Genomic DNA, 27,295 nt, shown 5'->3' on the forward strand with positions numbered 1-27,295 from the left:
AAATCCCCAAAGACTAGGAGATTGGTGGCATATCATATTCATCCGTGAGGCTTTAAAAAGTCCTATGGTCCTTTCAATGGAGTGATAGGACCTCTGTGGCTAAGAGATCTCAAAGTTCTTAGCCCTTAGCTGTGACAGAACAGAGACTGGACATGTCCACGTGCTGCTACCCCTGTCCCTTTACTAATTACTATGAGGTCTTATGAAAGGCTGACCTGAAAACAACAAAAGGCCAGAAGACTCCTTGGCTTACTTGGTTCGACCGCTCAGCACCCGCCTCCTAATGTTTATGGTTCCAACCTGACAACCACCCTGGACCACAAAGACCTCTTCCTGGATGACTGCCAACTTTAGGCCAGTTTAGACCGGTTCCCTGAGACTGCACAGATTCTGGACTTGTACCCTAAGCATCACCTTTTTGCATTTATGACCCAATTGTAGTACATTCAAATGTTAAATCTCCATCCCAAAGTGAACATGAGTAACATATTGTCATATGTTCCATGCACATATAAGCCTAATGTGTGCTTATATGCGTAATGAGTTTTCTCCGTAAATATTCACAATCTTCTCCTATATCCTGTAGAATATGCATTTCCTACCTCCCCACCTAGCATAAATACCTGCCTTATTTTCTCACCTTCAAAGCCTGCTTCTCAGTCTCAGCTGAAGGCTTACTTCCTGCCTACAAGTTGTGTCCTTTAGAAATAAAGTTTTCTTTTAATTTTGTGGATTCTGACTCTGTTTCAGTTGATATCTGGAAGCAGAGGTGAAGAAGGGAACCAAAATAAGGACAACCGATTGGAAAATTAATAGGTAGATGCCTAGAACCTTTCTCTCTCTTTGCACAGATGATTGGAAGTTCGGAGAAAGTCAAGCGGAGGGTCTAGGGCTTGGGGGATGCTAGACAGAGGTGAGGCAAGAAGGATACTTCATGGAAAATAAGGGGATTCGGGGGACATATGCATGCTGGATGCCAGGACCTTCCAGCTCTCCTCTCACCAGTTCTTGGAACAGGCTGGCACTTTGGCTCTCAGATTCCAGGCAGGAGGTTGGAGAAGTTTCTCTGTGGAATCTGATCAGCCCCAAAAGAAGGATTTAAAGACACTAATATCGGGCCGGGCACAGTGGCTCACACCTGTAATCCAGCACTTTGGGAGGCCAAGAGGGGTGGATAACCTGAGGTCTGGAGTTTGAGACCAGCCTGGCCAATATGGTAAAACCCCGTCTCTACTAAAAATATGAGAATTGGCCAGGCGCGGTGGCTCAAGCCTGTAATCCCAGCACTTTGGGAGGCTGAGACGGGCGGATCACGAGGTCAGGAGATCGAGACCATCCTGGCTAACACGGTGAAATCCCGTCTCTACTAAAAAATACAAAAAACTAGCCAGACGAGGTGGTGGGCGCCTGTAGTCCCAGCTACTGGGGAGGCTGAGGCAGGAGAATGGCGTAAACCCGGGAGGCGGAGCTTGCAGTGAGCTGAGATCCAGCCACTGCACTCCAGCCGGGGCGACAGAGCGAGACTCCGTCTCAAAAAAAAAAAAAAAAAAAAAAAAAATATGAGAATCAGTGGCATGGTGGTGCATGCCTGTAATCCCGGCTGCTTGGGAGGCTGAGGCACGACAATTGCTTGAACCTGGGAGGCAGAGGTTGCAGTGAGCCGAGATCATGCCAGTGCACTCTAGCCTGAGCAACAGAGGGGGAGACTCTATCTCTAAAATAAAATTAAAAAAAAAAAAAATAAAGACAGTAATATCGGGTTTGCTCACAAAGCCACCCCATTAAATCAGCCCACACTGACATGCACAGTTGTTAAGGCACACCTTTGTACTCACAGCTCCCATCAGCTTTAAAAACATTTATTTTTAGTATTTATTTATTTAGTTTTCAAGCAACAGAGTCTCACTCCATTGCCCAGGCTGGAGTGCAGTGGTTTCATCATAGCTTACTATAACCTTGAATCCTGGGCTCAAGCAATCCTCCTGCCTCAGCCTCCTGAGTGTCTGGCACTACAGGTGCAGGCCACTGTGCCCGGCTAATTTTTTTTTTTTTTTTTTTTTTTTAGAGATGGGGTCTCGCTGTGTTGTCCAGACTAGTCTTAAACTCCTGGGTCAAGTGGTCCTCCTGCCTTGGCCTCCCAAAGTGTTGGGATTATAGGCATGAGCCACTGTGCCTAGCCCCATCAGCTTGTTTTTAATGTTTAAATTTTTGTCACACTATTAACATTTATTTTTTCTGCTTTATCCTGATACCATATTACAAGCTTCCAAATGGCTAGGGACTTAAATTGAAATGATACTAATTTGTCCTTATTTTCTCTAAATTCTTGGATTCTGTAAAATCACATGGGTTTATGTACAGATAATGAAAACACACCATCCTTTATGTAGTTTTTTTTTTTTTTTCTTTTAAGGCAGCTCTTTCTTTAACAACTAGACAGCTACTGTGAAGATGGTGACATGTAAAATTGGTAGTATTAGTATCCTTTTCCCAAGTTGTCATAGAAGTTACCATTATGCTTGTAGCTTTAGGTCTTGGGTACATCTCAGACAAGATAGGCAAGAATTTGGAGAACATTTTGAAAATAAGAGCAAGAGACATATTCAGCAACAACTAGAATAATGGAACTCAAAGTTTTAAAATTATGTGATGTAAGTGAACACAGCTTTAAAAGCCATTTCATAAGAGTTGTTTTATCAGTAGCTTGATTTTTTCCACGTAAAACAGTGTTTATTTATTTTTAACCGATGTTTTAATTTTTTCATAGGCTTTTTAGTTCTTGTCATGAGTGAGTAACCAAGGATTTCTATGCATCTGAGGAAAGTCTTTAACATGAACGATAGATGTGAAAATTAACAAAGAGAAAAAAGCACCTAAGAGGAAATTAAGACTATGTGGGTAGAAAAAAAAAATTATACCACAAAAAGATGATCATTCAGATCCTCAGAGATAGTTTTGAAGTCTTTGGGGGAAAAAGAGGGGAAAAAAAAGATCCTCAAAGAGAAAAGAGATGATACGGAAACCATGAAACAAGAATAGACTGATACTAAAAGGAGTGTTCAGAGAAAAAAAATAGAGCTCTTAGAAATAAAAAAAATTATAGAAATAGAAAACATTAGAAGGGTTGGAAAATAAAGATGATGAAATCCCCTAGAAAATAGAGCACAAAGAAAAAAGGTAGAAACTTATAGAGAAAATATTATTATTATTATTATTATTATTATTATTGATACAGAGTTTCACATTATTATTATTATTATTATTATTATTATTATTATTATTATTATTGATACAGAGTTTCACTTTTGTTGCCCAGACTGGAGTGCAATGGCATGATCTTGGCTCACTGCAACCTCTGCCTCCGGGATTCAAGCAATTCTCCTGCCTCAGCCTCCCAAGTAGCTGGGATTACAGGCGCCCGCCATCACGCCCAGCTAATTTTTGTATTTTTAGTAGAGATGGGGTTTCACCACGTTGGCCAGGCTGCTCTCGAACTTCTTACCTCAGGTGATCCGCCCACCTCAGCCTCCCAGAGTGCTGGGATTACAGGCATGAGCCACTGCACCCAGCCACAGAAAAATATATATATTTTAAATTAGAAGATATTATCACTTTTCTAGATCCAGGAAGAATGGAGCACAGAGGGTATTATCATGGAAACAATTCAAGAACATGTCTCAGACCTGAAGATCATGAGGTTCCTGATTGAAATGTCTCGCTCAGTGGATGAAAATAGACCCACCCTAAGGCACACCATTGAGAAAGTTCAGAACACTGAGAACAAAAAGAAGGGGTCTACGAGCTTCCAGAGTGGGGAAAAAAAAAAAAAAAAAAAAAAAAAGAAGGTCATATATAAAAAACAAAAACATGATCACATACAAAGAAAGGTGTAAAGACAGAATGACTTTAGGTTTCTCAATTAGCAACACTGGAAGGAAACAGTGAAGGAAAGTTATTTCCAACCTAGAACTCTAAACCCAGGTAGACAACCAAGTTCCAATGTTTTTAAATCCTGAGAAAGGACTTTGGTCAGGAAGTGGAGTATTCAAGATGACAGCTCCCATTTAGACCACAAACATGGGGCTGTGGTGAGGAAACAGCTTCCCAAAAGAGGACTCAGCCCCCAGGAGGGAGGGAGCTCAAATCTGAAGAGACAAAAGTCTGAGACAGTTCCTTTGGAGAATATACTAGTTCACTGCTGAACAAGAGAAATACAATGTTAGCCACATAGGTCATTTCAAGTTTTCTAGTAGCAGCACTGAAAGTGGTAAAAACAGAACAGGTGAAATTAATAATTTATCTAACCCAATATATGAAAGTATTATTTTAATATGCAATGAGTATAAATCATACTGATGAGCTATATTGCAAATATTTTTTGTTTAAAGTCTTCAAAATCCATCTAGAGTGTATTTTACACTCATAGCATATTTCAATTTGCACCAGCCACATTTCGGGTGCTTTATAGCCACGTGTAGTTATTGGCTACCATATTGGACAGTACAGTGCTAAGCTGTAAAAAATGATGCACAAAAGGCAGTGATGAGATTTAAGTTAAAACTAGTTAATAAGAATTTATAGCATATCTGCAGCCTGGCCAACATGGTGAAACCCCGTCTTTACTAGAAATACAAAAATTTTCTTAATCCAGTCTGTCACTGATGGACATTTAGGTTGATTCCAAGTCTGTGTGGCACATATACACCATGGACTACTATGCAGCCATAAAAAAGGATGCGTTTGTGTCCTTTGTAGGGACATGGATGCAGCTGGAAACCATCATTCTCAGCAAACTATCGCAAGAACAGAAAACCAAGCACCGCATGTTCTCACTCATAGATGGGAACTGAACAATGAGATCACTTGGACTTGGGAAGGGGAACATCACACACCGGGAGCTATTACGGGGAGGGGGGAGGGAGGAGGGATTGCATTGGGAGTTATACCTGATGTAAATGACGAGTTGATGGGTGCTGACGAGTTGATGGGTGCAGCACACCAACATGGCACAAGTATATATATGTAACAAACTTGCACGTTATGCACATGTACCCTAGAACTTAAAGTATAATAAAAAAAAAATTAAAAAAAAAATACAAAAGTTAGCTGGGCGTGGGGGCGCATGTTTGCAGTCCCAGCTTCTCAGGAGACTGAGTCAGAAGAATTCCTTGAACCTGGGCAGGGGAGGTTGCAGTGAGCCGAGATGGCGCCACGGCACTGCAGCCTGGGGACACAGCAAGACAGTCGGAAAAAACAAACAAACAAAAAAATATATATATGTATGTGTATATATATATAATAAACATCTGGACTGCATAGTTTTTGTTTGTTTGTTTCTGAAGCACTGATCTTTGATCCAGAAAGCACTTGGAAGGGATTATTTAAATAGAGTTGGTCATTAATTGGTGGTCAAAGTAGAAAGTCAAGGGAATGTTTTTGAGTGGTGATGGGAACATAATAAGCTTGGCAATAGCTGAAGACCTGAGTAAAATGGAACAATTAGTTTACTTAGTAAGAAAACAAAGAACATGTTCGATAAGAATAGGGAAGTCAATGAAATGACAAGAAAAAACCAAGGCGTTTTGGTTAGTTTGGGAGTGGAGGACGGTAACTCAATTCTGTATCTCCAAAATAGTGTCACACTAAGTAGGATTGTCCTGGACTTTGAACAAAGGGAGTAGAGACGGAAGTCAGAGTTAGAAAAAGTCGAGAAAGAATGAGATAAAGAGATCTGCTGGGCTGAGGCAGGAGAATTGCTGGAACCCGGGAGGCGAAGGTTTTGGTGAGCCGAGATCGTGCCATTGCACTCCAGCCTGGGCAACAAGAGCGAAAATCCGTCTCAAAAAACGAAGCAAAACAAAGCGAATAAACAAACCTGCTGTGTCATGTTAAGGTTTCATTTTTCCTAAGACAGTACTGAGAGCCCCTATGGCCACTGTGTGCCAGAGGAGAGAGCAGGGTCTTGATGATGTGGTGTGGGGGTTTGTGAGGTCACTCCCCCATGCCTCCTCTGAAAAAGTCCATAATCTGGAACCTTATCTCGCCACTGCCCCTTTAGTCTCATTTTCTGATTCACACACACACACATAAGCACACACACACACGCACTATTTAGAAAATTCATGCAGTACAAAAATGTAGAAAATAGAACTTCTTGGTAATTTAATTCCTGTTCCTTAAGTAATTGCTGTTATCCGTTTGCCACATATACTTCCAGAAAATGTCCCGTGCACATATAAGCCTTTTTTTTTTCTTTTGAGACAGAGTCTCGCTCTGTCGCCCAGGCTGGAGTGCAGTGGCGCGATCTCGGCTCACTGCAAGCTCCGCCTCCCGGGTTTACGTCATTCTCCCGCCTCAGCCTCCCGAGTAGCTGGGACTACAGGCGCCCGCCACCTCGCCCGGCTAATTTTTTTGTATTTTTAATAGAGACGGGGTTTCACCGTGTTAGCCAGGATGGTCTCTATCTCCTGACCTTGTGATCCGCCCGCCTCGGCCTCCCAAAGTGCTGGGATTACAGGCGTGAGCCACTGCGCCCGGCCAAGCCTGTTTTAAAAAGAAAATTTGTGTTATAGTCTACATACTGTTCTAAAACTGGCCCCGTTTACTTAACTGCTGTGGACACCTTTCCCTGCTGCTAGGTATTACATCATTCTTTTTGTAGGCTACAAAGTATTTTTGAAATATTGTTTCCTGTTAACTAGTTAGCTATTAATATGTATGTAGAATATTTCCACGGTCTTACATTGCAACTATTGTCAGTGCTACAGTCATCTTTCTTGTGCGTATTTATTTATGTACTTGTAAAGGCTTTCTGTAAAAAATTCCTAAAGATAGGGTTGTTAGGTCAGAGGGGAGGCACATTTAAGCTTTTGACAAATCTTGCCAAATTGCCTTTTAGACAAGTTGTTACACTTTACATTCCCACCCATGGCGTGTGGAAAGCTGGGCTGCCACCTGATATTGTTAACCCTTCAAATCTTTTTTAGTCTAATAATAGGATAATGACACCTCACAGGGTTTTGGTTTCTCTGATTGTATGTGAAGCTGACCGTATTTTCAAATGCCTGTTTGCCATTTGTATCTCTTTGGGAAATTGCCTGTTCATATCCTCTGCCAGTTTTTCTCTTTGGTATTTTGTCTTCTGTGTATTGATTTGAAGGAGCCCTTCCTATTTTATGGAGAGTAAAATTTTGTCAAGTATCTTTTATCAGTTTATCCCTTGGCTTTCAAGGACAAAATTTCTAAATTTTAGAAAGTAAAATCTTTTAATTTTTTTTTCTGACTTTAGTCTTATTCAAAGATGGGTTTTCTATGCTAAGATTATATAGATATTCTCCTGTATTTACTTCTAGTGTTTTTATGATTGTAGTTTTTTTAAATATTTAATTTTTTTTTAAATGATAGAGATGGGGTCTCTCTATGTTGCCCAGGCAGGTCTCAAACTCTTGATTTAAAGCAGTCCTCCTGCCTTGGCCTCCCAAAGTGCTGGGATTACAGGTGTAAGCCACTGTGCCTGGCCAATATTTAAATTTTAATCCATATGGAATATATATTTATATATGAAGTACAATGGAACCATTATTATGATGATGATGATTATTATTATTATTATGATTATTGTTTACATAAATAGAGATGGGGGTCTTGCTATGTTGGCCATGCTGATCTTGAACTCCTGGCCTTAAGCAATCTTCCTGTCTTGGTCTCCCAAAGTGTTGGGATTACAGGCATGAGCCACTGTGCCAGGCCAAAACCTTTAAATATAGAATTTAAGTACTAGAAATAACTTAATTTTCTCTGCTTTTTTTCCATCACAGGGAAGCACTTGGAGAATATTTAGATGGGAAGAAGGAGAGTGAGGAGGATCAAAGCAAGAGCTACAAACAGAAAGAAGAAAGCCGATTGGTATGAACTAGTTGGCAGATGGGCTCTGGAAGACCAGTGAGCTGGGTGTGACATCATGGTTTTCACATTTAGACTGGAAGAAATCATGTGGTCCGTGTTGCTGTTTCTAGGCAGAACTGAATAGAATCTTTCCCGTTTGAGAGCTCTCTAGGAGTGAGCTTTCAGATGACAGCTTCTTATATTTACGTTGTCTCTTCTCAGCTCATGCACTTTTAATGGTATTCACTCTTCATAGGATAAAGTCCAGATGTTTTAGCCTGGGCACTCAAGGCCTTTGATAGTCTGTTCCCATCTTCACTTTCCAAACACGTCTCCTGTTTGTTACCTAATTTGGGCCTTCCGCTTTGGTGAGGTGGATCCACTCACTCTCCTCCAGTGGGGTTTTGTTCATTTCTGCTCTGTGCCTTTGATCATCTGGAATGCCAGGCCCCCTCTGTTCTCTTCTTCTTCTCTCCTCTCATCTGGCCACTTTCCCATTTTCAACAACCCTCTCAAGACCCAAATCCTCCTTGGATTCTTCCTCAGCCCAGCCTGAGCTCCCTTTCTCCACACATTGAATACTTCCTGTCTGTGCTACTCTTTTCATTTTAGATAGTTTTCTGCTGCATATGACTTTTCAGATGTGTGTGCCTGCAGTGCCCCAGTGAAACTGTATGTACTGTGAGAATGAGAGCCTCTTTTTGTAGTCATGGAGTAGTGCGTAGCTTGTACCTAGCTTGTGTGGACACAAACAAGAAAATCATTGATTACCCTCCATGGTAATGAAACAGCTCCTGGGATGCTGAGGGATAAACAGCAGCTCAAAACAGCAGACCAGAACTGGCAAAATGCTACATTTAATCAATGCTAAGTGAAAGGCAAAAATGGTGATACTGTGTGAACTCAGATATGGAGAGGAGCTCACCAAGCTGGCCTGGTCAGGGAAAGTTCAATGGAGAAAATGGGATTTGAGTTGTCTTAGAAATACAGGTGGAACTTTTAATAGCAGAGGAGAGATCGTTTCTGGTGAGAAAAAATATTCAGGTTGCTGAATATGATTATAGAGCGTAGAGGTACAGAGAGATCACTGAATATCTTGTACTGTGTTAGGGATAAAATATTTTACTGTGGAAAAGATATCGGACTGATGTGGGTTTTTGTTCCTGATCTTTTACCTACTGCAGAGTAGGTGATTCATGTCACTTTTTTGTACTTCGTTCTCTTCATTTAAAAGTCAGTGAGCTCAACCTGGTGCAGTGGCTCACGCCTATAATCCTGGGACTTTGGAAGGCCAAGGCCGGCGGATCACCTAAGGTCAGGAGGTCAAGACCTGCCTGGCCAACATAGTGAAACCTCGTCTCTACTAAAAATATAGAAGTTGGCTGGGCATGGTGGCACATGCCTGGAGTCCCGGCTACTCAGGAGGCTGAGGCTGAGGTGGGAGGATTCCTTGAACCCATGAGGTGGAGGTTGCAGTGATCCGAGATCAGGTCACTGCACTCTAGCCTGGGCGACAGAGGGAGACTGTCTCTTTCAAAAAAAAAAAAAAGGTCAGTGACCTCTGAGCATTTCTGTGTAGGACAAAAGGATATTAGATTTTTAAAATGCTGATATACAGTTCACCCTGAGCACTCCTTAATTAAGTATAAATCCAAAGAGATAATATTGTTTTCATTAGCAGGTTTTGAAGGTTCCTTTCACTTAAGACTTAAGTAGCGAAGAGCCTTGGCATCAAGGAGAAATGTACACAAAAGATGCCCCTTCCTCAAGATTAAGGTATTGATTATTAGTTCTGACCTAAGGTCTGGGCAGGCTGGGCCCCACCCTTGACCCTGCAGTTTATCTTTTGTTTTGAGACGAAGTCTTGCTCTGTCACCAGGCTGGAGTGCAGTAGCACGATCTCGGCTCACTGCAACCTCTGCCTCCCGGGTTCAAGCTATTCTCCTGCCTCAGCCTCCTGAGTAGCTGGGACTACACGCGTGTGCCACCATGCCCATCTACTTTTTGTATTTTTAGTAGAGACGGGGTTTCACCACGTTGGCCAGGATGGTCTTGATCTCTTGACCTAGTGATCTGCCTGCCTCAGCCTCCCAAAGTGCTGGGATTACAGATGTGAGCCACTGCGCCTGGCCTTATCAGGTTTTTAGTGGTCATTATTTTTGTCCTGTTTAATCTTTGTCTACTTCATATGAAACAGTCTTCTATGGTTTCTCTGAGAAAGTTTTATAATTCTATCATTTACATTTTGGCCTATGACATATCTGGAATTGATTTCTGTCTATTGTGTAAGGGTAGGGTCCCAGTTTCATTGTTTTCTATGTAGATTTTTAGTTGCCCCGGCACCATTTACTGAAAAGATTGTCCTTTCCCCACTGCACTGCTGTGCACCTTTGTTGCAAATCAGGTGACCATGTATGTGTGAGTTTGTTTCCACATTCTCTGTTCTCTTTTTTGGTATCTATATGTCTGTCTGTATTAGTTTATTCTCACATTGCTATAAAGAAATACTTGAGACTGGATAATTTATGAGGAAGTTGAATTGGCTCATGGTTCTGCAGGCTATACAAGAAGCACAGTGACTTCTGCTTCTGGGTAGGCCTCAGGAAGCTTCCAATCATGGCAGAAGGCAAAGGGGAAGCAGGCATCTCACATGGCAGGAGCAGGAGTGAGAGAGAGAATGCAGGGAGGTGCCACACACTTTACAATGGCCAGATCTCGCGAGAACTCACTCACTCTCATGAGAAGAATGCTGAAAGGATGGTGCCGAACTATGAGGAATCCACCCCCATGATCCAGTCGTTTCCCACCAGGCTCCACCTCCAACTCTGGGGATTAAAATTCGACATAAGATATATCCAAATTATATCACTGGCTTTGTGCCAATTCCACACAGTTTTAATTACTGTAGCTTTTATGATAGTTCTTGATATCTGGTAGGGTGAGTTCTCTGTGTTCTTCCAGATTGTCTTAGCTATTCTTTTTTTTTTTCTTGCAAGACAGTCTCGTTCTGTCATCCAGGCTGGAGTGCAGTGGCACAATCTTGGCTCACTGCAACTGCCACCTCCCAGGTTCAAGTCATTCTGATGCCTCAGCCTTCTGGGTAGCTGGGATTACATGCGTGTGCCACCATATCCGGCTAATGTTTGTATTCTTACTGGTAACGGGGTTTCACCATGTTGGCCAGGCTAGTCTCGAACTCTTGGTCTCAGGTAATCCTCCTGCCTCAGCTTCCCAAAGTGCTGGGATTAGAGGCATGAGCCACTGTGCCCAGCCTTGTCTTGGCTATTCTTGACCCTTTGTATTTCCATATACATTTTAGAATCAGCTTGTTGCCAGGCGCAGTGGTTCACGCCTTTAATCCCAGCACTTTGGGAGGCCGAGGTGGGCAGATCACCAGGTCAGGAGATCGAGACCATCCTGGCTAGCATTGTGAAACCCTGTATCTACTAAAAATACAAAAAATTAGCCTGGCGTGGTGGCAGGCACTGTAGTCCCAGCTACTCGGGAGGCTGAGGCAGGAGAATCGCGTGAACCCAGGAGGTGGAGGTTGCAGTGAGCCAAGATTGTGCCACTGAAGTCCAGCCTGGGTGACAGAGCGAGACTCCGGCTCAAAAAAAAAAAAAAAAAAAAAAAAAAATTCTGCCAAAAAACCTGCTCGAATTTCAACTGACTGAGTAGAATTTATAATCCATGGGAGGTATTCTTTAATTTGGCTCAGTGATGTTTTGCACTTTTTGTTCAGGTTATAGTGGTTCATGGTGGTGTATAATGTACATTTGATTTTAATATATTGACTTGGTATCCGGTGACCTTGCCAAATTCATTTGTTAATTCTAATAGTTACCTGTGGCTTCTTTTGGATTTTTTTACATATATAATCATATCATCTGAAAATAATAAATTTTATTTCTTTCTGTCTGATTTTTATATCTTTCATTTTTTTTCTTCCCTTATTGCATTAGTTGGATGCTCCAGCTCATTAAATAGAAGTGGTGATGATGGGAGTCCAGGTTCTGCTCTGGATTTCCTGTGAATGCACCCCCTCAAGTAGACTTGCCCCATGTCCCTTCAAACCCCCGTTGTCCCCTCTAGATCACTGAGTCCCATGGGAGCCAAAATTCCCCGTCCGAATGACTTTGAGCCCACCTTCAACCTGTATGTGCCTCTTGCCAGAGTCTGTCCTGCTCAGGGCAGATGAGGCCACTGTTACACAACCCCTGGGCCTGATGGATGGTCGCAGGGTGTAGATGGAGCTTGGATGTGCAGTTGGGGAAATCCACATGCCTGTGGGACAGAGCTGGGGGGTGGGCTGGGAGCTGCGGCCAGAGGCAGGCTCTCTCCCTTAGCCACCTAGTTATGAGTAGAACTCCAAAATGTGTCTGAATTCAAACTAGGACTTTTAAATTGTTATAAAGGTATTGAGATAGGAGGATATATGTATTTTGAGATGGAGTCCCGCTCTGTCGCCCAGGCTGGAGTACAGTGGTGTGATCTTGGCTCACTGCAACCTCCGCCTCCTGGGTTCACTCCATTCTCCTGCCTCAGCCTCCCGAGTAGCTGGGACTACAGGCGTGCACCACCATGCCTGGCTAATTTTTATATTTTTAGTAGAGACGCGGTTTCACCATGTTGTTCAGGCTGATCTTGAACTCCTGGCCTCGGGTGATCCGCCGTGTCGGCCTCCCAAAGTGCTGAGATTACAGGTGTGAGCCACCATGCCCGGCCAAATGTTTTATTTAACAATTTTTACATGATACTATAATTTAAAAATATTTAGACATATGGTATGTGGACCTCCATTTAAACTCTTTCCCTGGATCTCATAAAGGTGAGGGGCATGTCTGTTGGTCTGTTAGTGACTGTGACATTTGGATTTTTAGTTTTACTTTGAGTCTTAAATACTTGATTCAGAAATTTCTGGAACTCAAGTGATTGGTTAGCACATGGTACTTACACAGAAGTGTCTGATGTTCACATTGAGTAGAAACTAGAAAATTACCCCAAACTGCAGGAAAGTCATTACTCCCTTATGCATGTAAAACCATTTGGTATAAGTGGTAAAACTGCAGGCAATAACAAAAAATCTAGAGTGCCCTGGATATCTGGGTTAAAGCTCTATTCTGTATTCAATGAAACTACATTTCAAATTTTTCATATATTAGTGAGATCAAGTGAAGTCTCGGTAATTTCTGTGACTCCTTGGTATAGAAGTTTTATAGGCTCCTAGTTTAAAAATTATTTGAGAGTTGGAAAGTTTATAAGTTCCAAAAATACTTGGAAAAACTTAGGCATAACCTAAGGATACTTGAACTTTTTGTTGAGAGGATTTATCATCTTGAATAACATCACGACAAGGCTAGGAGTGAAGATACTGGAGATGGAATTTATGAAGAGGGATTTAGAAGGATGGCACCAATTACAAAATTCCTGAGCCCATTAAGGAGAGAGCAGTGCAGCCAGCTACAATCTTTTCCTGCATTAGAATCCATGTAACAAAAGACTTCACATATCATTGGCTGCAGCAAGGCAGAAGCTCATTTCTCTGTCTCAACAGTTCCGAGTATAAGTAGTCTGGGGCTGACATGGATGGGGTCTGCTTGATGAAGGGAACTCAGCTCCCTCTGCCATTGCTTGAGTTGCCTTCATCTGTTCCTCACCTTTTTCTTGAGCCCCACATGCCAGCCTGAGAGAAGGGACAGAAGTGGGGCAGCAGAGGGTACACCTTTTCCCTTAAAGGTACAGTTCAGAAGTGGCACACATCACTTCTTATGTGTCATTGATCAGATAATCTTCTAGGTGCAAGGGAGGCCGGGAAAGTTACCTATTTTGGGAAGCCACGTGCCCAGCAAAAATTTGAGTGTTCTGTTACTAAAAGGAGAGGGAGAAATGGACATGGGAGGACAACTGTTGTTATCTGCCTCACTGTCATTATCTGCCTCACCTCCCCAACTGAGAGGTTCTTCAAAAGGATCCTGGCAGTGTCAGTCACTTGGAGATCTGCTGGGGAAAGGGCTGAGATGAATGTATAATACCTGCCGGTGTAAAAGTTGGCTGGTGCCTACTCTACAGTGAATAAATAAAGTATATTGAGAACTGCAGGGTGCTTTTAAAAAATTTTTTATTTTGCCCAGGAGTGGACAAAAACTTATCACAGTAGGATATTAATGATGCCCTTCTAGCCAAACGCAGTGACTTTTCCCCAGGCCTCATCCTATTATGACTGGATACCGGACTTTTCTTTCTCTTTCTCTTTTTCTTTTTCCTTTTCTCTCTCTCTCTTTTTTTTTTTTTCTGAGATAGGGTCTCACTTTGTCGCTCAGGCTGGAGTGTAGCGGCGTGACCTCGGCTCACTGTAACCTCTGCCTCCCAGGTTCAAATGATTCTCCTGCCTCAGCCTCCTGAGTAGCTGGAATTACAGGCACCCGCCACCACGCCCGGTTAATTTTTGAATTTTTAGTAGAGATGGGGTTTCACCATGTTGGCCAAGCTGTTCTCGAACTCCTGACCTCAAATGATCCACCCACCTCGGCCTGCCAAAGTGCTGGGATTACAGGCATGAGCCACTGTGCCTGGTCAAGAACTGCAGAGTGCTTTTAAATTGTGAGCTGTAAAACCACATCACAAATGTCCTGATAGAAAAGGGTTGCTACACAGGGGCTACTCTTAAAAGTCTTAAGGTAGTTGCTGCTTCCTGCTTGAATGGATAGAAGAGCTATGGACAGTTGTGCAAAAATGTTTCTGACTTTATACATTATTTACAAAGTGTTCTAGCTTTGTCAGTTCTTCTCTCTCTCTTTTCAGAAATTGGCTAAACTTCTGCTCTGTGGCACTGAGTTGGTGACAAATATCCAGGTGGCTATAGATACCAGAGAGATTCACAGGAGAGTAGAAGAAGAGGAGATAAAGCGTCAGAGGTAAGGACCACACCACTGTGTACCTGGTGGACATGAAGGTAATCTCCTCCATGGGTCCTGCAGTTCTCCCGAGTCGTTGGAGGGTGACTTTGTCTACCTTAGGCAATTTCCTTCCTGCCCTTAGAAGTTCTCCCTCCCTCCCTCCTCTTCTCTCTCTCTCTTTTTTTCTTTTTTGAGACAGAGGTTTACTCTTGTTACCCAGGCTGGAGTGCAGTGGGCGTGATCTCAGCTCACCGCAACCTCCACCTTCTGGGTTCAAGCGATTCTCCTGCCTCAGCCTCCTGAGTAGCTGGAATTACAGGCATGCACCACCATGCCGGGCTAATTTTGTATTTTTAGTAGAGACAGGTTTCACCATGTTGGCCAGGCTGGTCTCGAACTACTGACCTCAGGTGATCCACCCACCTTGGCCTCCCACAGTGTTGGAATTACAGGCGTGAGTGACTGCACCCAGCTATCTCTTCTCTCTTTTCTTTCCTCCCTTCCTCAAGCACTACACTGCTGTGTGTATACAAAAGGAGTGAAACATGGCCTCTGTTTGTGGTATTCACAGTTTAGTCAAGAGACACATGGGAACACCCACAATTTGTGGTAAAATAGATAATGTGTAAAGGGTTGTAGTAACACACACAAGGAGGCCTTTAATTCTATCTGCAGAGATTAGAGAAAACTTCCCAGGCAAGGTGACACTGAGTTGGGCTGTGAGGGATGAATAGGAGTTTGAGGAGTTGAAGAGTAGGCATTTTAGGCAGAGGGAACCTTTGAGCAGAGGTGTGAGATCCCATGATATGCTTGGGAATGGCATGATAGTGAAGGATGTGTGCGGGTGGTAGAAGAAAAGAGGCTAAGAAGGTCAACTGGGCAGTCCTGGGTTTCAATTGGTGAGGACGACCAGACCCAGGAGCACCTCAGTGTTATGTGTAAAGGTGGCAGCATTATTAAAGAATATGAAGGGCTCCATGCCTAGAAGGATGGAGGGTCACAGGGATAACAGGAACCTGCGTCAGGTCCTCAGCTCCAGTCCTCAGGAGGCAGGCTGCCCTGCATGCCCATATCCCAGGTCTCAGGCTGTCCAGCAGGGAGGCATAGCGGCTTAGAAGAATTAAACTTCTTTGGTTTGCACACAGAAGTAGACTGATTGCAGGTCCTCATTTAAACTTTGGATTGTTCTTCAATTAATTTCTTAAACAATTAGAAGAGCAACCACTTGGCCAGGCGTGGGGTGGCCCATGCATGTAATCACAACAGTTTGGGAGGCCGAGGCGGGCGGATCGCTTGAGGTCAGGAGTTCGAGACCAGCTTGGCCAACATGGTGAACCTCCATCTCTACTAAAAATACAAAAAATTAGCTGAGTGTGGTGGCGCGTGCACAGCTGTAGTCCCAGTACTCAGGAGGCTGAGGCAGGAGCCTCACTTGAGCCCAGGAGGCAGAAGTTGTAGTGAGCCAAGAGTGTGCCACTGGACTCCAGCCTAGGCAATGGGAGTGAAACCCTGTCTTTAAAAAGAAAGAAAGCAAGCAACCACTTGACCATTTAGGCTTATCATATACATACAGGGGACGATTTTAACAATATTTTTAGTTGTTCAGCGTAAGTAGTTCCCTCGTTAGCAACGTTAGCAGCTCTACCAGTAAAGGTGGTTGACTTTTATTCTCAAAACTTCCCGCTGCCTTTATGGGCTGTACCAGGAACAGAGTTGGCAGATTCCCAGCAGGGTCAGCTTGTGAAAGGCGGGGAAGGTCATGCAAAGAGTTAGGCCTCATCCTCTAGCCACAGAGGAACGCTGAAGGTCCCAGTGGGCAGGTTACAAGGTCAGTGTGCTGTGGAAAGATGACCTGACAGCTCTTTCTCATTTTTTGAAATAAAAAAGTCAATTAAATTTAAAAAGTGTCCTAGCTTGGAAGGTGGGGTGGGTGTGGGATGGGACAGGGAGAGAGGATTGCACAATGTTTAAGCTGTGACTTCGGTTCCTCAGGGAGTTTGTTTGGAGGTGCTGTCATAGGATTAGTCTGTTACAAGGAGCAGAGAGTCTCTGGGAGATATCCTAGCCACTGTTTCCAGAGGGGCCCCAGCTCAGCTGTCCTGCCTTCCTGCCACCTCACCCCAGCCTCGGTGTGCTCTGTCACAGAGATTCTTTGGAATTTATGGAAAGGCTCTCCCTATTTTCCATTCCTCGTGGTGGAGTTTCCGTATTTGTACATTCCACTAGTCATTTATTGGTAACTTGGGAGAGGAGTAGCCAGACAATTGAGGTCATGTTGCTAATAAAAAATCGACAATTTAAGTACCATGTGTTAAGTGACTCCCACGCTGAGCACCTGTGCTGTGTGCGTCATCTTATTTCATCCTGACAACAGCCAGCCACATGAATATAGATACTTTGCATCCACTCCATTTTACAGAAGAGAAAAGAGAGGCTTGAAGAGGTTATGCAACTTATCTAAAAGGTTGACAGTCCGTTAGGAGCCAAGTCGGGACTTGAACATAAGCTCTGTGACTCCAGAGACCCAGTTGTGTTTAACTGTTGTGTGTTATCATATTACTAAGAAGCCGGTGACCAATTGATCTTGTGTGTGTGTGTGTGTGTGCGCGCGTGTGTATGTGTGTGTGTAGCCTTAATGTTGATCTGTTTTTGCTATGTGTCATTTTCTTTACTTAGCTTAAGTTACTTGTAGTCAAGCATTAAACGAAAAGATTTCTCAGCATTGAGTTTGATTTTGGGTGGGTGTGTTTGGGCAGTGCCCAGTACCTGGGTTTTATATTCTAGAGATTCTAGAGAACATACCTGCTCTATTGGAAGGCAGCATCTGGAGCTTGGCTGGCATGGCTGGCATGTTTGTATTTGCAGGATTGAGAAGCTGGAGAATGAAGTTAAGACCAGCCAGGACAAATTTGACGAAATCACCTCAAAGTGGGAAGAGGGCAAGCAGAAGAGAATTCCCCAAGAGCTGTGGGAAATGCTCAATACCCAACAGCTGCACTGTGCTGGCCTCTTAGAAGATAAGAACAAGCTCATCAGTGAGTTACAACAGGCAAGCGGCCCGGGCCCTCCAGCCCAGTCACTGGGGATCTGCCTGGGATTTAGCTGGGTTATTGGTTTGCTTACCCTGAATGGAAAAATGTAGAAACCTTTTACTTCATTATTTAGAATCCTGTACAACTCATGTTATAAACTTTTTCTTTTTTTTTTTTTACGATGGTAAGAAACACATAACATTAAATTTACCATCATAACCATTTTAAAGTGTATAGTTCATGGGCTGGGTGCAGTGGTTCATGCCTATAATCCCAGCACTTTGTGAGGCTGAGGCAGGCGGATCACTTGAGATCAGGAGTTTGAGACCAGCCTGGCCAACATGGTGAAACCCCATCACTACTAAAAGTATCAAAATTAGCCGTGCATGGTGGCTCATGCCTGTAATCTCAGCTACTCGGGTGGCTGAGGCAGGAGGGTCGCCTGAACATGGGAGGCAAAGGTTGCAGTGTGCCAAGATCACGCCACTGCACTCCAGCCTGGGTGACAAAGCGAGTGAGACTCCGTCTGAAAACAAAAAACAAAAAGCTATAGTTCAGTCATGTTAAGTACACAGCATTCAGATACAGCAGATCTCTGAGAACTTTTCATCTTGCAACATGGAAACTCTATGCCCCCCAGACACCAATTCCCTCTTCCCCTTCCCCTTAGCCTTTGGTGATCACCTTTCTACTTTCCGTTTCTGTGATTTTAACTTCTCTATTAGATACTTCCTGTGAGTGAAATCATACAGCATTTGTCCTTTTGTGACTAGCATATTTGGCTTAGAATGATGGACTTCATTGTAGCACGTGACACGACTGCTTTCCTTTTTAAGGCTGCGTAGTATTTCATTGCATATGTATACCACATCTTGTTTTATACATTCTCCTGTGAATGGATATTTGGGTTGGATTTCACCTTTTGGCTATTATGAGTAATACTGCTGTGAACATGGGTATACATGTATCTCTTTGAGATCCTTCTTTGAATTATTTGGATGTACACTTAAAAGTAGGATGGCTGGGTCATATGGTAATTCTATTTTTAATTTTCTTAGGAACCTCCATACTGTTTTTTATAATGACTGCACCATTTTACATTCCCACTAACAGTACAAAAGGGTTCTAACTTCTCTGTATTCTCACCAACACTTACATCCTGTTTTTTGTGCTAGTTTCCGTGTTGATAGTGTGAGGTGATATCTCCTTGTGGTTTGGATTTACATTTCCCTAATGATTAGAGATGTTGCGCATCTTTTTCATGTGTTTCTTGGCCATTCGTATATCATCTTTGGAGAAATGTCTATTTAAATCCTTTGCTTATTTTTAATTTGGGTTGTTTTTGAGTTATAGAAGTTCCTTATGTATTTCGGACATTAACCCCTTATCAGATATATGATTTTCAATTATGATTTCCTGTTCCATATATTGCCTTCTTATTCTTGATTTTTTTTTTTTTTTTGATGTGCAAACATTTCTGAGTTTGGTGCAGCCCCATTTGTCTATTTTTGATTTTGTTGCCTGGGCTTTTGGTGTCATATCCGAGAAATTATTGCCAAATCCAATGTGTAGAAGCTTATCTCCTACATTTTCTTCCAGGAGTTTAATAGTTTTAGGTCTTTAATCAATGTTGAGTTATTTTTGTATATGGTATAAGGTAAGGGCCCAACTTCATTCTTTTGCCTGTGAATATCCAGTTTTCTCAATATCATTTGTTGAAGAGACTATCCACCTCACCACTGTATAGTCTTGTCAAAGTCATTTGACCATAGATGTGGGGGTTTGTATATTATTCATTTACCATTTTGACCCTTGTCAAAAGCCATTTGGTCATATATGTAGGAGTTTATTTCTGGACTCTCTAGTTCCCTTGGTCTATATATCTATTTTTATGTCAGTACCACACTCTTTTAATTACTGTTGCTCTTTGTAGTTTTTTTTTTTTTTTTTTTTGAGACAGAGTTTTGCTGTTGCTCATGCTGGAGTGCAGTGGTGTGATCTCGGCTCACTGCAACCTCTGTCTCTAGGGTTCAAGCAATTCTTCTGCCTCAGCCTCCCGAGTAGCTGAGACTACAGGCGTGTGCCACCTTGCCTGGCTAATTTTTGCATTTTTAGTAGAGATGGAGTTTCACAATGTTGGTCAGGCTAGTCTCGAACTCCTGACCTCAGGTGACCCACCTACCTCAGCCTCCCAAAGTGCTGGGATTGCAGATATGAGCCACTGCACCCAGTCTGTAGTATGTTTTGAAATCAGGGAATGTGGGGCCTCCACCTTTGTTCTTTTTCAACATTATTTTGGCTATTTGGAGTCCCTTGAGATTCTGAATTTTACGAATTTTAGGATGGTTTTCCTATTTCCACAAAAAATAATGTTGGGCTTTTGATAAGGATTGCATTGAATCTCTAGATTATTTTGTATAGTGTGGACATTTTAACAGTATTGAGTCATCCAATTCATAAGCACAGGATATCTTCCATTTGTTTATGTCTTCTTTGATTTCTTTTAGTAATGTTTTACAGTTTTCAGTGTACAAGGCCTACTTGCTTAAGTTTATTCCTAAGTATTTCATTCTTTTTGGTGCTATGGTAAATAGATTATTTTCTTAATTTCCATTTTGGATTGGTCATTATTTGCATATAAGAATGCAACTGGTTAAAAATTTTTTAAACTTTTAATTTAATTTTTTTGAGACAGAGTCTCACTCTGTTGCCCAGGCTGGAGTGCAGTAGACTGATCTTGGCTCACTACAATCTCCACCTCCTGGGCTCACGTGATCCTCCTGCCTCAGCCTCCCAAGTAGCTGGGATTACAGCGTGCATCACCATGCCCAGCTAATTTTTGTGCTTTTAGTAGAGATGGGGTTTCACCATGTTGCCAAGGTTGGTCTTGAACTCCTGACCTCAAATTACCCACCCACCTCCACCTTCTAAAGTGTTGGGATTACAGGTGTGAGCCACCACACCTGACTTTTTTTTTAAATTTAAAATTAAAAAATTTTATGGGTAGGTGTATATATTTATGGGGTACATAAGATATTTTGATACAGCCATACAATGTGTGATAATCACATTGGGGTAAATGGGGTATCCATCACTTCAAGCTGTGTCATTTCTTTGTATTACAAACATTCCAGTTACACTCTTTTAGTTATTCTAAAATGTACAACAAATCTAGCTGGCCTTAGTCACCCTGTTGTGCTGTCAAATACTAGATCTTATTCATTCTAACTATATTTTTGTACCTATTAACCATCCCCATTCCTCCCCGACCCCCCACACTCCACTTCTCAGTCTCTGGTAACTATCATTCTACTTTCTATCTCCACGAGTTCAATTGTTTTAATTTTTAGCTCCCACAAACGAGTGAGAACATGCAAAGTTTGAATTTTTGTGTGTGGCTTATTTCATTTAACACAATGCTTTTCAATTCCATCCACGTTTTTGTATATGACAGGATCTCATTCTCTTTTATGGCTGAATAGTACTCCATTGTGTCTATGTACCACATTTGCTTTATCCATTCATCTGCTGATGGACACTTAGGTTGATTCCAATTCTTGGCTATTGTGAATAGTGTGAATTTTGATTTTGTGTCCTGCAACTTTGCTGAATTTGTTTAAGTTCTAACAGGTTTTCGTGTGTGTGAAATCTTTAGTTTTTCTGCATGTAAGATCATGTCATCTGTGAACAGAGATAATTTTAACTTCCAATTTTGATGTCTTTTCAAGTGATAAACTTTTAATTAGAAGTAAAAGCTTTGTCATAATTATAGAATTATTAGCTATCTAATAGAAATATAGTCATGCGTCACTTAATGATGGGGATATATTCTGAGGAATGCATTGTTAGGTGGTTTCATTGTTGTGAGAACATCATAACGTGCTTACACAAACCTAGATGGTATAACCTACTACACACCTAACTTATTGCTCCCAGGCTACAAACCTGTCTAGAATGTTACCGTACTGAATACTGTAAGCAACTGTAACGCAGTGCTAAGTAGTTGTGCATCTAAACAGAAAAGGCACAGTAGAAATACTGTATTATAATCCTATGGGACCACTGTCATATATGTGGTCCATCATTGACTGAAATGTTGTTACGTGGCACATGACTATAGTATTTTTACAGCAAATGCTGTTCCAGAGTTGAGTCCTTAGTTAAAGAATGCAACTTAGTCTGCAGTAGATATGTTCCTGTGTTGGAACCTGGACATTAATTACTCAGCTGGGACACTCTAGGCTTTCTGGGAGCTTGCAGGGAGATTTGCAGCAGGTGATAACATTGAGGGGTTTGGTCCTGGGTGCTTGCTAAGAGCTTTGCACTGAGCACAGCCCATTCCACTCCATCTACTGTGCTTTATCTCAGGCCTTCTAAGACTCTTCTGAAGCCACTTTCTCTTTGTACAGTTTATTATTATTATCATTATTATTATTATTATTACTATAGAGACAGGGCCTTACTCCATCTCCCAGGCTGGAGTGCAGTGGTGCAATCATGGCTCACTGTAGCCTCCACCTTCTGGGCTCAAGAGATCCTCCCACCTCAGCCTCCCAAGTAGCTGGGACCATAGGCGTGCATCACCACATCTGGCTAATTTTGTATTTTTTTATAGAGACAGAGTTTTGCCATACTACCCAGGCTGGTCTCCTGAGCTGAAGCACCTGCCTCAGCCTCCCAAAGTACTGAGATGATAGGTGTGAGCCACTGTGCCCAGCCCTCTTTGTACAGTTTCATGTCCTAGCGTTGACAGATTCTGGTGAGAGGGGTCTAGAGATAGTGCTTGGCACCTCCTGCTCCTGACAGTTTGTGGCCAGCCTTTTCCATGCTTTTTTCTAGGAGTTAAAAACAAAGGATGACCAGTATGTGAAGGATTTGAAGAAACAGTCAGATGACATCTGCCTGCTTCTGGAGCGGATGGAACAACAGGTGAAGAATGTGATGAAAACCTTTCGTGAGGAGCTCTATCACATTGAGGTAATGGTGTGAAAGGACCTGGTTTCTGCTCTTGGGGGGCCCCTGGGAGGAGGTCTAGGTCTGTCCTAATGATCTAAGGAGGGCCCTAGATGACTTCTCTGTCCTCTGATTTCTGTTTTGCTCTCAGGTTTTATTAATTTATTTACTTATTCATTCATTTGACAAGTACATATCAAGTGTCTACTATATGCTGGGCATGTTCCAGGGGGCTAGGGATGCAGCTATGAACAAAACAAAGTTCCTGGTGGAGGCTGTATTCCAGTAGGAGGCAGCTAGACAATAAACAAGTTACTAAATATGTTATTTCACAGGTGGTAATAAGTGTTTTGAAAGAAAATAAGACAAGCAAGGGGTTGGGGAATAAAAAAGGGGGATTAGCACTCCATAAGCATAAACCCTATACAAGGCATTTCTTTGTTTCTTTATGGCAGCTGGGGCAGACAGTGGCAAAGGGGAGTGCTGCATAGGATTCAGGAATCAGTATTTTGAATTTGAATGAAATGTTCAAGATTGAGATTGAGATTTAGCCCTTTCCAAGATGGAAGAGAGCCAAGAGGGTGGAGGCCTCTCTCTCTCTGGGTTGTTGGAGACTTATTTCTGCATTCCCAAACCTAACCCTCGTGAGCTTCATGCTGCCTTTGCTTCATGGGAACCCCAACCATGGCAACGCATCAACGGTAGTCAGTTGAATTACACACCAGGGCCTGCCGTGTGACTGACAACAGGGGCACTGGCCTTCTCCAGTGCCCTGCCTCTGATAATGACTAAGCCATGGGACTGTTGAAACATCTCCTCTCTGCATTCGGATATCATCTTCATAACAGCTAATTTCCATGCAGCTCCTTCCATAGCCATTTGGTCTCATGAAACTTGGCAAGTCTGCATTTGAAATTGACTTTTACTATGTGGTTGTTGGTACAGCATTTTTACAGTTACCTAAAAGTTCTTTGACACTGATGGGACCTGCCCAATCAAAACAGATGCAAGAGTCTTTTTCCTTCTCGGTCATAGAAAGCATTTGAGGTGGAACGCCAAGAGCTACTGGCCAGTAATAAGAAGAAATGGGAGCGGGCCCTTCAGGCTCATAATGCCAAAGAGGTAAAGGGTGGAGACTGTCAAGGGTGATCTGTGGGGTCTGGGTGATTTCTATTGTGACTGAATTCGCTAGCCTTTTTTTCTTTTGTTTTTTTTTGAGACAGAGTCTTGCTCTGTCGCCCAGGCTGGAGTGCAGTGACCCAATCTCATCTCACTGCAAACTCTACCTCCCGGGTTCACGCCATTCTCCTGCCTCAGTCTCCCGAGTAGCTGGGACTACAGGTGCCCACCACCTTGCCCAGCTAGTTTTTTGTATTTTTTAGTAGAGACGGGGTTTCACCGTGTTAGCCAGGATGGTCTCGATCTCCTGACCTCATGATCCACCTGTCTTGGCCTCCCAAAGTGCTGGGATTACAGGCTTGAGCCACCGTGCCCGGCCTTTTTTTTTTTTTTTCTTTGAGATGCAGTGTCGCTTCTGTCGCCAGGCTGGAATGCTGTGGCGCGATCTTGGCTCACTGCAACCTCCGACTCCCTGGTTCAAGCGATTCTCCTGCCTCAGTCTCCCAAGTAGCTGGGATTACAGGCATATGCCACCATGCTAATTTTTGTATTTTTAGTAGAGATGAGTTTCACCATGTTGACCAGGATGGTCTCAATCTCCTGACCTCATGATCCGCTCGCCTTGGCCTCCCAAAGTGTTGGGATTACAGGCGTGAGCCTCCACGCCTGGCCGCCTTTTTGTGTCTTGAGTAGAACTGCTGTGGCTAAAGTGTGGCCTTGCAGATGGGGATCGTCTCTGTGGTGGTGGTGAGTACCACCCAGGCAGCTTGCCGTGTTTTCCATGGTCCCATCACTTTCCCCTTTGTTTACTGGATATCTCACCCAGCTGTGAATATTCGTGGCCCAAGGTGTTTTAAGACATATTTTTAAAGGGTGTGTTATTATCACTTTATTTCAGAGTTGTAAAGAACAAAGAAGTGACTCGACCAAGATCCAATAGACTTTTCAGAAATATAAACATCTGATTTCAGGGTCTGTGCGTAATTTCTTTTCTTTTTTTTCAAATATTTAGACTTCAAGGAGATGAGCTTAATTTCATAATGGAGCATTCCTCTTAGAGTTTCTGAAGTAATGACCCCATTAGGCAATACGACCCAAGTCCTAAAAGCCTTGGGTATTCAGGACTTCTGAAAGCCACCAGATTCCCTGTGGAGCCATGAAACTTCCAAACTCTCCCCTGTGTCATGCTGGTCAGGCCATCCAAAGGATTGAGGTGGGGCAAGGATGGTCCCTAACTTTTCTCTTGTCTTCCTGTGCCTTTAGCTGGAGTATCTTACCAACCGCATGAAAAAAGTGGAGGACTATGAGAAGCAGCTGAACAGGCAGAGGATCCGGGATTGTGAAGAATACAACACGATCAAGATCAAGCTTGAGCAGGATGTGCAGGTGCAGCAGCTGGTCCTCACTAGGGTGCCTGGGTGGCGGAGCAGATGGCCAACACCTGTGAATGTTTCCTATTTAGCAACTACCTGTGATATTCTAGAGGTAGTCCCTTCAGCACGTATTTATTAATCATTTGCCTTCTTTTAAATATTCATATCTGAAGGAGCTCATGTACAGGATATATGCAGAGAGATACTTTCTTTAAGGAACCAGTGGAGGTGAGCTGAGCATGGTGGCTTACACTTGTAATCCCAGCACTTTGGGATGCCGAGGAGGGAGGATCACTTGAGCCCTGGAGTTCGAGACGAGCCTGGGCAACATAGTGAAACTGTGTCTCAGCAAAAAATAAAAAGAAATTAGCTGAGCCTGGTAGCACATACCTGTAGTCCCAGCTACTCAGGAGGCTGAGGTTGGAGGGTCACTTGAGCCCAGGAGTTTAAGGCTGTAGTGAGCTGTGATCACACCACTGCACTCCAACCTGGGCAACAGAGCAAGACTTTGTCAGAAAGAAAGAGAGAAAGGGAGAGAGAAAGTAAGAAAGAAAGAGAAAGAAAGGAAAAGAAAGAAAGGAAAAGAAAGGAAAAGAAAAAAAGAAAAAGAAAGAAAGAAAGAAAAGAAAAAAAGAAAGAGGAGAGGGAGGGAAGGAGAAAAGAAAAGAAAAGAAAGAAAGGAAGAGAAAGAAAGAAAAACTGCCAAGATACTATAGAGGTCTGGAAGCCATTTTCTTCTAGCAAAGGAAAAATGTCCCTAGGGCAAGTTGGCTATGTCCAAGAGCCAAAGCTAGGACAGCTACTGCTAATAATGGCAGCCATCAAGTGAGTCTCTCCCATATTCCAGACACTTTAATGAACTCTAATCTTCATCACCAACAGCATTTTATACATGAGAAATCTGAAGCTTAGAGACAAAGCTGTGTATCTAGTACACGATAAACCCTGGATTCAAATCCAGTTCTGTCTGGCTCAAAAGCCTATATTCTTCCCTTATTTCAAACAGCCCCTTGACTGATGGTTGGAAATTTCAGTGAGGCAAATTCTGACTATCAGAAAGAAACTTCTAAGAGTTAGAACTGTCCAATATTCAGAAGGGCGTTCCACAAAACAAAGATGGCTTTATCTCAAAATATGCAGTGGCTGAATGACTGTGTCTGTCTTTGGTGTTGAAGAAGGATTCCTGCAGTAGTAGGAGGTTATTTCTGGTTTCTAAAGTTTTTTCCAAGCCCCTAGGCTGTTTCAATACCAGTTTAAAAAATGCATCTCTAATTACATGTACATGTAATGTAATTGCATCTTAATATTCAAGTATGGTCTATTCATTTCAGTCTCTATGTAGAAAAAGGTGTTAGATGAAAGCTTTTCCACATAGCTTTTGTTAGAGTTTCAGTTCTTTTCCTATCACTTGATATCATGAAGTTAAATCAAAAACCCCATTAGGTTACAAATATATTTACTAGTCTTGAGAATTTTCCCAGGTCCTTCTCATATTAATATCACAGATATGAGAGTTACTGACAGAACACTACAAGTCTGTAATACAATAGCACTCTTTCTGTGGGCTGTACATGTGATATAATTTTACTGAAAATGGCTATTGTTAAACTTTCTGAATTTGTCTTGGTTCTGTGATAATTTATGTGACAAAACTACGTACTGTTAGCCTCAGTGAGATATATGGAGTTTCATGTTCTTAATCCAATGTCCAAATACTTGAATGAAGCAAAAAATTCTAGGACATAGGGAGATCCTGAGGTGAGTGTAGGAGGTAGAGTAAGATCAGAGAAGTGGGGGGCAGGGAGACAGGGAGACCGGGAGACCTGGCTCCGCTGGCTGTCCCTGTCCAGGTTGACCGACGGTGGCATGTGCGCAGATGGAGACATTTCAGGCAGAAAGGGGCACAGTGCCTTTGCATCATAGTTCTTTCCTGTGTCAGATGGAAACCGAGGCTACCTATACCACTTTCCACACTGTAACTGGGGGGGAAAATCATCAAATCAGGGACTACCCATATGGCAACATGCGGAATGTTTTA

General features: G+C 42.7%; 1 protein-coding gene across 1 annotated transcript in view; it reads left to right on the plus strand.

The window, feature by feature from the left end:
* The window catches only part of DRC1 (dynein regulatory complex subunit 1), a 55,825-nt gene that overhangs the window by 5,426 nt on the left and 23,104 nt on the right, over positions 1 to 27,295 (plus strand). Inside the window, exons 2-7 of the mRNA XM_023230036.2 lie at positions 7,818 to 7,905; positions 14,686 to 14,798; positions 17,646 to 17,829; positions 22,652 to 22,789; positions 23,801 to 23,887; positions 25,148 to 25,270. Of these exons, the coding sequence (XP_023085804.1) occupies positions 7,818 to 7,905; positions 14,686 to 14,798; positions 17,646 to 17,829; positions 22,652 to 22,789; positions 23,801 to 23,887; positions 25,148 to 25,270 (733 nt within the window). The remainder of the gene's footprint in view (positions 1 to 7,817; positions 7,906 to 14,685; positions 14,799 to 17,645; positions 17,830 to 22,651; positions 22,790 to 23,800; positions 23,888 to 25,147; positions 25,271 to 27,295) is intronic.

Source organism: Piliocolobus tephrosceles, chromosome 15 (genome assembly GCF_002776525.5).
Source record: "Piliocolobus tephrosceles isolate RC106 chromosome 15, ASM277652v3, whole genome shotgun sequence".
Taxonomy (NCBI): domain Eukaryota; kingdom Metazoa; phylum Chordata; class Mammalia; order Primates; family Cercopithecidae; genus Piliocolobus; species Piliocolobus tephrosceles.